The sequence below is a fragment of the Phaethon lepturus genome, unplaced genomic scaffold, assembly GCF_000687285.1.
Source record: "Phaethon lepturus isolate BGI_N335 unplaced genomic scaffold, ASM68728v1 scaffold16694, whole genome shotgun sequence".
NCBI lineage: Eukaryota > Metazoa > Chordata > Aves > Phaethontiformes > Phaethontidae > Phaethon > Phaethon lepturus.
The window spans coordinates 18,321-30,853 of record NW_010534144.1 but is presented as its reverse complement, the minus strand read 5'-3'; the positions used below and the strand labels follow the sequence as shown (position 1 = coordinate 30,853).

Genomic DNA, 12,533 nt, shown 5'->3' with positions numbered 1-12,533 from the left:
CCCTACAAAACCCCATACTTTCATACCCTGAATATTGAATTTGAATTGGTTTTAATCCTGAATTATCCCCTGCAGCAAAACTCGCTTGCCTCACATATGATTTCCAATGTAAATGGTTGAGTAAGGAATATAGAGAAAATCTTGTTGCTTTTGCTCCTGCATGTTGCACAGGGGAGTTGAGCAGTCATGGAATGGTCCACCTAACCATTCAGCACCTGAAGATGTGTCACCAGGGACAGAAGCACGACCCAGAGGAGCAGATTCTGCTGCAGTGACAGCTTGGGATTTGTTGTGAGCTGTGCATTGCAGAGAAGGAAAACTGGCATTTCTGCATGAGGACATGCTGCCCACATGTCTAGTTGCTGTCCTTAATCATTTTCAGTGTCGGATTTTCATCTGCATTGGGTATTATCTTAGGTTTCCACAGACATCTGCATGAAATGTGGGTTGATGCTTGTCTTTGTAACATCTGTGCTGCATGTTGCAGTCTGTTACGTTCTGTGGAGGGAAAGCATGCGTCCGTGCAAGCTTGGACTCTGGGGTGCTGTATTATCTATTACTGAATAAAAACATAGAAGAAAACCTGACTGTTAACATCAACAATTAATGGGATTACCAGGACTTCCTTATTACTAGAGTAATAGCTGTAGATTTACCAAGGGTGGTGCATTTTTCATGAATGGAAAGCCATTCACTATTAAAAAATGTGCTGCACCCTTTTGTTAAATACATCACATGAAACAGATCCAGTCATTTACGAAAAATGGAACAGTATATCAAACTTCAATGAGTAATAAGGAATTTCTCACAATGGAAGAGATTGTGCATTGCAACCACAAGAAAAAGTGGGATCTCCACCTGTAGAAATCACAGATTGGACAAGTTACAGGACTTAGTGAAGGGTAACCAGAAGAGGCTGTGGGGAATATCCATACTACCTGCATTTCATTCTTCAGCCTGTCTAAGTATAGCTGTATAAAAAGTGGACAGGCAACAGGAGAATGCACTTAAGAATGTTTTCTTAAGCAGTAAGAGTTCCTAATTTAGGCACCTAATATTACTTGATACAAACGCCATGACTTATGTTAATGTAGATGAACGATTAAGTTGTCCTTTCCAACCTTAATAAGACTATCACTTAAGAGTGCCATGCTGTGGCAGAAATGATGCCCTTACATGAAGCTTCTTTAGGAAATACAGGGTTTGAATCAATAAAAAGAGTTAATTCCACTTACACTTTGAGGACATCTGTACTGGTAAAGAGGAAAATATGTTCTTGAAATTGAATTGGCAACTCTGCATTAGCTGACTGGGATTAAAATAGCAACAAAGACGAGTCAGTTGGATCTGTAATTTGAATGGATACCTAGGAAAAAAAATCTTCATTCAGAGCCAGTTTACTTCATCTTTGTAAAACGTACAAGCTTAAGAAAAGAAGTGGCACGTCGCTCACCCAGCGCTGGGACAGAGCCGGGTTCCCAGTGGGGCGCGTCAGCTGCTGGTAGGCCCCGTGGGGGGGGCTGAGAGTTATTTTTTTGATAGGCTGGTGGAATCACAGAACCAAAGTTTCAGTTACAAGACCAAAATGACGTGGTATGCTGGTTATGTCTGCAGAAGGGCATCTCAAATAGATCCCGCACCAGCAAAGCAGACTGTTGCAGGAAGCCGAAGGAGTGTGGCAGTCATGGCGTGTGCCGGGACTGAACCAGTCCTCGCCACAGCCCGAAGCCTGTGGTTTTAGATAGGAAGTGAAAGCATCAGCCTGGACTCTTCCTGCTTGTGTGATTAAGTCCTTAATGTACCCTTCCTAAACTGCAGCATTCTTTACCTCTGTCTGAAGCTACATCTTCATACTTGACGTCGCTGCCACATTTTATCCCCAGAGCTGCTGCATTTCAGTGCAAGATTAAATGGAAGGCATTAAAAAGTAACCTGTATTGTTCTAGCCATTCGTCGCTGGTAAAAAGAAATATTGTAAGGAATCACCTTTAAAGGTATCTGTCGTACTGGTGCAGTACGCTGGTCAGATTCGTATGCTCAGATACCATGTCTTTTGCGAATGTCTTTCAGACAGCATATCTGAAGTACTTGATACTTAAGAACACAGAAGTGCGTAATCCCCACCTTGCTGTGCATTGAGCGTGTTGCCAATGAAACTAATAGGCCAGGTTCTCTGGTGCCAGGTGGTAAAAAGTTGTTGCCCAGTGATATTAAAAAGGTGTAAATGGGAGAAGAATAGGATCGACATCTCTGGAAGAACAAGGAAGTACTTACATCGGGAGGATTTGCTGGACAAGATTCTAAAATTTTCCCATTCTAAGATTGACATGGGAGCGTCCGGAAGCTGGCTAATATTTTATAAATTTCTAATGCAGACGTTTTTTTGAAGATAGCAACATGATTAGACTCATAAACTCATTAAATTGTAGGTTTCTTTGTGGCCACGATTCTCCCCATAACTAAAGTGAACGATGTTTTATTTTCCTGTTGCTAGCTCTTGGACATTTCTGTAAAGTGGACCATCCAAGACGACTCTGCCCCCAAGTATCCCCATTATGACCCAGAGACATCTCGCCAGCTGCTGTGTGACCAGTGCCCTCCTGGGAGCTACGTAAAGCAGCACTGTACAGGCACCAGCCCGACGCAGTGTGCCCCGTGTCCGGACCAGTACTACGCCGAAGAGTGGAACAGCAACGACGAATGCCAGTACTGCAGCGCCGTTTGCAAAGAGCTGCAGTACGTCAAGCAGGAGTGCACCAGCACGCAGAACCGCGTCTGCGAGTGCGTCGAAGGCAGATACCTGGAGCTCGAGTTTTGTTTAAAGCACACGGAGTGTCCTCCTGGGTTCGGCGTTGAACAGCCAGGTATGTACCGCTTGTCAATATGCACAGACTTAATTAGAGCTCTACCACACGTCGATGACTCGTGGCAGTTACAAGATTAGGGAAGAGGCTCGTCCAGATGAAATTACAGAACAGTAAATTGTAAAGCCAATTGAACCTGTTCCTAGTCTGCGTCATTTGGACTGTAGCCAAAGCAACATTTCTCAGTGGAATACCCTGCTCCTACTGTAATATATAACTTAATGGCAGTAGCAAATGTAGCAAATTGCACTCTAATGAGAAACATGATGGATTGCCTCTTTTAAAGGAACATTATCTGGAATGTAGTATTTGTGTGTGTGATAAATAATAATGTTTTTCATTTTGAAATCTGCTGTTTCAAGCAACTGTGTATCTTGACAAACACCAGGAGCACTACGTGTTTGACACCAAGTGTATAATTATAACAATATTAATATAGCTCTAGCATCACAGCAATATGTGATAATAATTAATTATCAGCATCCTAAGTGGAACTCTTAGGGAAACTGTTACTATTATGAAACAAACAACTGTTTCTTTGTCAAGCAGGTTGGCGTTGGGCCATAGGTCTGGTGGGGATACAGAGTGAAGCGGTGCTTTTCAGTGGAGTGTATTCTTCATTTAAGACAACATAGATTGTTAAACCAATAATAAGTTCTTCTCTCAAAACAAAATACATCGTTTATCATTTGGCAAATGTCACGGCCCAGTTTAGCTCCAGTATTTAATACAGCCTGAAAGAATTGTAAACTGTCATTATACCAGCGATTGATAACTGCCCAGATAAGAGCACTGAGGAAGGGAATGGAGAAAATCAACGCATCTCAGACACAAACCCGTAGGCAACAGATCTCCAGACTACAGAATTACTTCCCTAGGAATTACATATATACAGTGAGAAACACTAGGGCTGGCCTGCCCATTTGAGAGCTATGCTGAATGACAGGTCCTTTCTTGGTTGTGAATATCTCATTGGAGAACAACTTTGTCGTAAGGAGTAATGTCACTGCTGTAGCTGCTCGTTAGTCCCTGAGCAATTGGCTATCTAAGCATTACCCTGATGCCCTTGCCACTGTTAAGCATTTCCACTGGTATCTACCACATTTCCATATTATAAGCTTTCATTATCCTAAATCGTTATACCCAGGGGCTTGGGTTAATGAGGTTCCACCATACTTCGACAGCAAGTCAAAAGGGGCCAGAAACAAAGTTCTCAGAAAGACCTTTTGGGGGACGAACAAAGAAGTATAAATTGTCTGAGCAACCAGCCTGCTGCATCCCTGCAAGCACAGTGAAACCATGGCAGACAAAATTGAATCCCTCAATTCAAAATGAAACAAACTTTGGAAGAAGACAAGTTGTCGAATCGTGTAATTTATTGGAAAGTTGGTTTCCAAAAGCCCATCAGAATGAACCAGCTAAACCCAAGCAGGCCTCAAATAAGGAATGAAAACACTGTAAATATAATTGCATCCCCCTGTGTCAATAGTCAGTTTTTGAGGTGAGGCATTGACTAAGAATTTAATAAGCATGGACAACACTGCGTTCCTGGTTTCTGCCATATGATAGCCTTGAACTTTGTAACGATGTAAATTCAGGTGAAATATAACTTAAGTATGGAAAAATATGCTCCCACCGCCACACAGGGAGATAGTGTGGTCCAGTGTCTCCTTCAAAGCTTAAAGCATTAGAAATCTGTTCCCCCACTGCCAGTCACTCATGATTACATTGGGCAGATCACTTTACTTTGGTAATCCCCTTTTGTGAGTGTAGATTACAGGTTTGTTCCTTTCTGCAGCGGTTGGCCCTGTATTGGCAGAGGTTTTAGCAGCCCTGTGCTGGGGAAGCAGCGCTGCTACGAGGCAGCACTATCTCCCCGGCGGCGGCTGCCGTTTCCCTGGGGAGAATGGGGGATTCCAGGCGAACTGGAGGGAGCAGCGGAAGGGCGGCCGGGCTGCCGCGCTTTGTGCCCTGAACAAGAGCGGCCAGATAAGTAGGGAAGAAGCAGCTGGCAAATCTGGGAGGTGACTTTCTGCTCAACCCTGAGAACACTGATGGATTACCCGTTTTATTTCCCTCTTGTACCGCAAAGGTTATACGGGAAACTCTGAGCAGAATGATGTACCATTTGTAGGGACTCTCCTTTCTTCCCCTTCCTCGCTGCTGGAACACAACAGATGCGTATCTGTAGCAGGGAAAGTTGTTAAAAATTCAGACTTCTCAGCAAAGGTAATTGCTGCCTGTTCAGGGGCAGGTGTTGGCTGGAGTTTTGTACAGCCCAGAGCCGCAGGCAGCACACGTTGTGCAAGGAAACACAAGGGCAGACGCTGCTGCTGCGGAAAGTGGAGCATAAGAGGGGTCTGGCAATATAGAGGGTCCCTGATTTTCAAATGCACAGCAGCTAAAAAATTCTCCTTTGTTTTCACCTGCTGTCTGACGAAAGAAGTGCTAGGTCAGGTGTATGCAAGTATTATTCTTTATTTCACAGCTGGTTGAAAACTTGAGATTTGTACGCTTTTTCTTAAGGAAATGCCAAAAATAAATAAAATTTACTTAAAAGGTAGCATTAAAATAAACATCCACATGTAAATACTTACAAAATACACTAGATGGAGGCATTTTCTTGTTCAAATGTAGTTTCTAATTATTTCCAAAGAATTTTAAGCATGTGCTTAAGTTCATGTTCAGTAATGCGATATTAGACTCTAGGCACTTGCTTAAGTGTTGACTGAAAAAAGATGAATTAAGAGTGAATATACAGCACTTATTGGTGCTGTTATTTTTGTGCTGCTGGTGGTTAGACTGCATTGTTTAAAATTCCACGCGTTAATTTTCTTCCTCTGTGTCAATGTGATAGAATCTTATATTGTCATTCTATTATAGTATCGTATATTTGATTCTGAAGTAAGACTATGTCTTATAAAAGTAAAACACCAAGCAAAATATATGTATGCATATTAAATATTTTTGCTATATTGGATGATCTACTTCTTTGCTTTAAATAATATTTTATTCAAGCACAGAAAAAAAGTTCAAAAATTTTACTGAAATTCTATTTTCCTCTATAATTTCATATCTAAGCAGGGAAGGTACTTTTCAGAGGGTCTTTAGTTGATACTCAGTTTAGTTATATTTTTGGCTAGAACTAAAGTAACCCATTTGAGTAAGGTTCTGGGCAGATACTACAGAACAGAATTTAGAGGAGTGTCTTGTGCTATTTAATTATTTTACAGAGTATTTGTACAGCTGAGGGATAAAGGTCAGACATCATGTAATATCTGAATAGATGCAAGTGATTACTGATTTAAAGATATTGCTTTACTAAATTACCTAATTACTGATTTTAAAGTTGGTAACAACTGTTACTGTTTATTACTCCAGCAAAAACATCATTCTCTTTAAAAATTCATTTTTGTTTTTAAAAATCAAAGTGTTGTGGGTTTTTTTTCTAAATGAGATTCCTTCATACATCAGAAATGTGAAAAGCAGAAGCATCACAATTTTGGGAGGAATATTTTATTTTATTTTTATATTCTTTTTTTTTCCTCACAGTTGAGGTTGTATACAATTGTATGCATTGTTTTGTCATTTCCACAGGTACCCCTGAGAGTGACACTGTATGTAAGAGATGTCCAGAAGGATTTTTCTCAAATGAAACATCATCCAAAGTAGCCTGTCTAAAGCACACAAACTGTAGTGCACTGGGTTTCAAAATAGCATTGAAGGGAAATGCAGTTCGTGACAATGTCTGTCAGGAAAATACAGATACAGCACCTCAGAAATGCGGAATAGGTACGTATCATATTAAGGAAGAGTGTTCTGAAAATATACCTTTAATTATAGTTAAAATGAATATCTCGGCATTTATGATAAAAATATCTAGCTTGTTAGCCATTTGCCTGCTATGGTGATGGCCATAGTAGAGTTTTAATTATTGTAGTATTGTATTATTAATAATACAATAATACTGTATTATTATTCTCTGCTCTCAAGCGCAGAGAGCAGCAGCATTATAAAGGCCACTTCTTTGTTTTTTGAACATTTTTTCTTATCATTCTTGCTGCTTGCTCTTTTTTCAGACATGAGTAGGGTAACAAAGATCAGAACAATTAATATATTTATTTTAATTTCAGATGTAACCCTGTGTGAGGAGGCTTTTTTCAGGTTTGCTGTTCCTACTCAGCTCACACCTAACTGGCTGAACATACTAGCGGACAGTTTGCCTGGGACAAAGGTTAGCACAGAAAATATCGAAAGAATTAAACAAAGGCACAGTTCTCAAGAGCAAACCTTCCAGCTTTTGAAATTATGGAAGCAGCAAAACAAAGAACAGGATATGGTCAAGAAGATTATTCAAGGTACCTCATTTTGATAACATATATGTTAAAAGCTACCTTCTAAATGGCATTTTAAAAATTGCTCGGGATCAGATACCTCCTGGTGATGTGTTATGCTCTGAGGAAGACCTGCAGGGCTTGACTGAGATTTATTGCTGCAGAAAGCACAGTGAAGTTGAGGGGAAGCAGGAAGAGAATTCATCTTCTCCTGATCAGTTGAGGGCTGAATTCTTCCCAGACTTGTAACCCCCTTGGGAGTGTGTGTGGTGTCACAACCAAGATCCCCTTTTGAGACTGCACAACTGTCATGGTTTAACCCCAGCTGGCAGCTCAGCACCACGCAGCCGCTCGCTCACTCCTCCCTGGTGGAGTGGGGGAGAGAATAGGAAGAGAAAAAGTGAGAAAACTCATGGGTTGAGATAAAGACAGTTTAATAGGGAAAGCAAAAGCTGCATACACAAGCAAAGCAAAACAAGGAATTCATTCCCCACTTCCCATGGGCAGGCGGGTGTTCACTCATCTCCAGGAAAGCAGGGCTCCATCACATGTAACGGTTACTTGGGAAGACAAATGCCATCACTCCGAATGTTCCCGCTCCCCTTCTTTCTTCTTCCCCCAGCTTTATATGCTGAGCATGACACCCTATGGTATGGAATATTCCTTTGGTCTGTTGGGGTCAGCTGTCCCGGCTGTGCCCCCTCCCAATTTCTTGTGCACCCCCAGCCTACTCACTGGTGGGGTGGGGTGAGGAGCAGAAAAGGTCTGGCCTCTGCATAAGCACTGCTCAGCAATAATGAAAACACCCCGGTGTTATCAACACTGTTTCCAGCACAAACCCAAAACATAGTGCCATACTAGCTACGATGAAGAAAATTAACTCTATCCCAGCCAAAACCAGGACAGCAACATAAGAAAAATTTTGACCAAGTGGGGAAAGTACTTCCCGCTGTTCTATCTGAGCAGTGGCCGTTGAGGTTAGAGGGAGCTGGATGCCTGCAAATGAGAGTGCAATTTGTTTTCTATAAAGTGGAGATTGACAGCTCAGACTAGGACATCTATTCAGGGAATGGGAAGGCATGGGAGTGAGGAATACACAAGCAGGCTTTCCCTTCTTTTTCCCTTCCGATACCTATTTGTCATGCCGATTCACCGCTTGCTTTGTGCTGAATCTGCCAAGACAAGTGTCAAAGGTGAAATAGTGTTGCAATGTTAACACCAAGGTTTTTATGAGAGTCAGGCCAACTCTTTTCATGTAAGCCACCATCAACAACTGCCACATTCAAATGACCTTTTGTCCACTTGGAATAGATTTGAAAAATGCTGCAGATTTATGTTGTTTTCTCCCTCTCCTTTTTAATATGTATGCTTATGTCAGACTGTGAATTGTCTAGAATACTTCAAAAACTAAAATGACTATTTTAGCAAAGCTTGCCTAGAATTTCTGAAAAAGAAGAGCAAAATTCTCATTCACTGGAATCAAATATTAGGTGTCCTATCACATACACAAAACATTTTACAAAATACCTGAAACAAGCATATAGCAATAAATAACTGCTATGAAGTTTGTTTGTTAATTTAGGTCTGTTTGTATTTGCGAAGTCAATTGAATTCTTCAGTGCTTTTCATAACTGGAGCCTAAAAAAAGCATTGCTGAGAGAATTATTTGAAATAAAGTAAATAAAAATTGGGAAGGAATGTTCACCGTGAAATTTTGGAAGTTTTTTTGAAGGCCATGGTAAAATTGTAATGCATTGTATTTACCTCTCTTTTTGCTTTCTATAGATATCGATGTTTGCGAAAATAGTGTCTTAAAGCATATTGGCCACCTGAACCTCACCTTTGAACATCTCAACACACTGATGGCGAGCTTACCAGGCAAGAAAGTGGGAAAAGAAGATACTGAGCGCACAATGAAACTATGTCAACCTACAGAGCGAGTTCTGAAGCTTCTCAATCTGTGGAGAATAAAGAATGGTGACCAAGACACCATTAAAGGTTTAATGTATGGACTGAAGCACTTGAAAACATACCACTTTCCAAAACCAACCATCCAGAGTCTGAAGAAGGTGATTAAGTTTCTTCACAGATTTACAATGTATAGATTATACCAGAAACTCTTTTTAGAAATGATAGGGAACCAAGTTAAATCAGTGAAAGTAAGATGTGTCTAATTCAAGATATTTTTAATTCTCCACTGACTATTTTTCCCTAATTACTGCTAGCAGTAATTAAACTGGAATTTATGTCTTACTATTTATAGAAATGCCTGACTGGAATAGCTCTAAGTCTTTTGCAGTGTTTTTGGAGGGTTTTTTAAAAATACAATCACTTTTGTAAAAGCTATTAACCTGTTGATAACACTAAGAGCCTGATTCTGCATTTTTGCACATTCAGAGTTGAAAAGCCCCACTATAGTCACTAGATGAGAAAAGAATGCCGGACCAGGCTCTACCACAGTATTTGCTATTTATATTCTTCAAAGAATAAACATTTTTGTTGTACATATTTATTAAGTTAAATGGAAATTGTATGAGAACTTAGGAAGAGAAATGAAAAGCACACTGTATATTTTCTAGTTAAACGAAAATGATCCCATATATTTTTCTGGCAAAATTTTGTAGCATGCTCTAAGAGTTATTAATTTCTTTACATTTTGTATTTAAAAAAGTATTATTGCTTAGTGTTATTTGTATAAGTTGTGGTATCTTTTGGTAGGGGTGTTTTAATTTATCCGATGATTTTAACTCAAATACAGTGAAAATATAGCATAAGTGACCTGAATATTTAAATATTCTGTGAGGAAGTGAATGTACCATATTTAAGAAGTTGGATTTTTATATAGAATTTCATAATCTTATTTTATAAAACAATTAAATTTTTCAGTTTACTTTTTGACTGGTATTTTACTCTTGACTCTGAAGTAGGAACTAATAACAAAGCCAGACCATGTGGATTTTGCTGCTTATCTTGGGCTTGGCTCTCTGCTACTCTCTGTCTGGTCTAGTAGTTAATATGTGATCCAAGTAAATATTGACCGGCACTGGATTATTATGGTCACTGTACAGGTGTAAAAGCAGGTAAAAAGTATTAAAGGTTCTAGTTCAGAAGGCCCAAGTGGTTGCAATACAACTAATTACAACTCCATAGACACATTTGGCCCAGCAATACTCTTGGCCCGGTGTCGTTCTTGGAGAGCTCACAACCTTTGCCCTAACCACAGCTTGTAATTTCATGGAGGAAAGATGATGCATGGCCCTGATGGGCTTGGAAAGCCTCACATATTGCCACTGTGTTTAAAGGAAGGGAGCACAGAGAGGTCACATAAAAAAAAAAAAAATTTACCATTGCCCTCAGCTACAGAATCATAGAATCAGAATGGTTTGTGTTGAAAAGAACCTTAAAGATCATCTAGTCCAACCCCCTGCCACGGGCAGGGACACCTTCCACTACACCAAGTTGCTCAAAGCCCCATCCAGCCTGGCCTTGAACACTTCCAGGGATGGGACAACTTCTCCAGGCAACCTGTTCCACTGTCTCACCACCCTCAGAGTGAAAAATTTCTTCCTTACACATAATCTAAATCTACCATCCTTCAGTTTAAAGGCATTACCCCTTGTCCTATCACTACATTCTCTTGTAAAATGTCCCTCTGCAGCTTTCTTGTAGGCCCCCTTTAAGTATGGAAAGGCTGCAATAAGGTGTCCCTGGAGCCTTCTCCAGGCTGAACCCCAACTCCCTCAGGCTGTTTTCACAGGAGAGGTGTTCATCCCTCTGATCATCTTTGTGGCCCTCCTCTGGACTCACTCCAACAGGTCCATGTCGTTCTTACATTGGGGGCCCCAGAGCTGCACGCAGGACTCCAGGTGGGGTCTCACCAGAGTGGAGCACAGGGGGAGAACCCCCTCCCTTGACCTGCTGGCCACACTGCTTTGGATGCAGCCCAGGATACGGTTGGCCTTCTGGGCTGCAAGTGCACATCGCTGGCTCATGTTGAGGTTCTCATCAACCAACACACCCAAGTCGTTCTCCTCAGAGCTGCTCTCAATCCATTCTCCACCAGCCTGTATTTGTGCTTGGGATTGCCCTGACCCATGTGCAGGGTCCTGCACTTGGCCTTGTTGAACTTCATGACGTTCACACGGGCCCACCTCTCAAGCTTTCAAGGTCCCTCTGGGTGGCATCCCTTCCCTCCAGCGTGTCAACCGTACAGCTTGGCGTCATCATCAAACTTGCTGAGGGTGCACTCGATCCCACTGTCCATGTTGCCGACAAAGAAGTTAAACAGCACCAGTCCCAATACCGACCCCGGAGGAACACCACTTGTCACTGGGTTCTACTTGGACATCGAGCCGTTGACCACAACTCTTTGAGTGCGTCCATCCAGCCAAATCCTTATTCACCAAGTGGTCCATCCATCAAATCTGCGCCTCTCCAATTTAGGGATGAGAATGTTGTGCAGGACAGTGTCAAATGCCTTGCACAAGGCCACATAGATGTTGTCAGTCACTCTTCCCTTACCCACTAATGCTGCAACCATGTCGAAGACTACCAAATTTGTCAGGCACAATTTGCCCTCAGTGAAGCCATATTGGCTATCACCAATCACTTCCTTATTTTCCATGTGCGTTAGCATAGTTTCCAGGAGGATCTGCTCCATCACCTTGCTGGGCACAGAGGGGAGATGATTGACTGGTCAGTAGTTCCCCGGGCCTTCCTTTTTCCCCTTTTTAAAAATGGGGATTATGTTTCCCCTTTTCTAGTCAGTGGGAACTTCACCCAACTGCCACAGCTTCTCAAATGTGATAGGTAGTGGCTTAGCAACTTCCTCCACCAGTTCCCTCAGGACCCACAGGTGGATCTCATCAGGTCTCATGTACTTGTGCACCTTCAGGTTTCTTAGGCGGTCTTGAACCTAATCTTCTCCTACAGTGGGCAGTTCTTCATTCTCCCAGTCCCTGCCTTTGCCTTCTGCGACTTGGGTGTTGTGGCTTGAGACTTCTCCATATGCCAGGTAACCAGGTCTCCCATTTCCTTCCAGAGAGGACCCACATTTTCCCTAGTCTTCCTTTTATCACTGACGTACCTATAGAAGCTTTTCTTGTTGCCCTTGACAACCCTGGCCAGATCTAATTCTACTGGGACTTCAGCTTTCCTAACCTGATCCCTGTCTGCTTGGAGAATTTCTCTGTAATCCTCCAGGCTACACGTCCTGCAAAGAGATGGGCCTCCCAAAAAAGGGAACACGGAGTGTATGAACATTTTTACCAAAACCTCATGTAACTTTAAGGACCAGTGATCATTCACAGTGCAAGCCAAAGGCTTCAGTGGCTGC

The 12,533-nt window shown here is 41.7% G+C and overlaps 1 protein-coding gene across 1 annotated transcript in view; it reads left to right on the top strand.

The window, feature by feature from the left end:
• TNFRSF11B (tumor necrosis factor receptor superfamily, member 11b) overlaps positions 1 to 9,515 on the top strand; it is a 16,343-nt gene extending 6,828 nt beyond the window's left edge. Inside the window, exons 2-5 of the mRNA XM_010285447.1 lie at positions 2,495 to 2,864; positions 6,462 to 6,656; positions 6,998 to 7,222; positions 8,984 to 9,515. Of these exons, the coding sequence (XP_010283749.1) occupies positions 2,495 to 2,864; positions 6,462 to 6,656; positions 6,998 to 7,222; positions 8,984 to 9,372 (1,179 nt within the window). The 3' untranslated portion in view covers positions 9,373 to 9,515. The remainder of the gene's footprint in view (positions 1 to 2,494; positions 2,865 to 6,461; positions 6,657 to 6,997; positions 7,223 to 8,983) is intronic.
• The last annotated feature ends 3,018 nt before the right edge of the window (positions 9,516 to 12,533 follow it).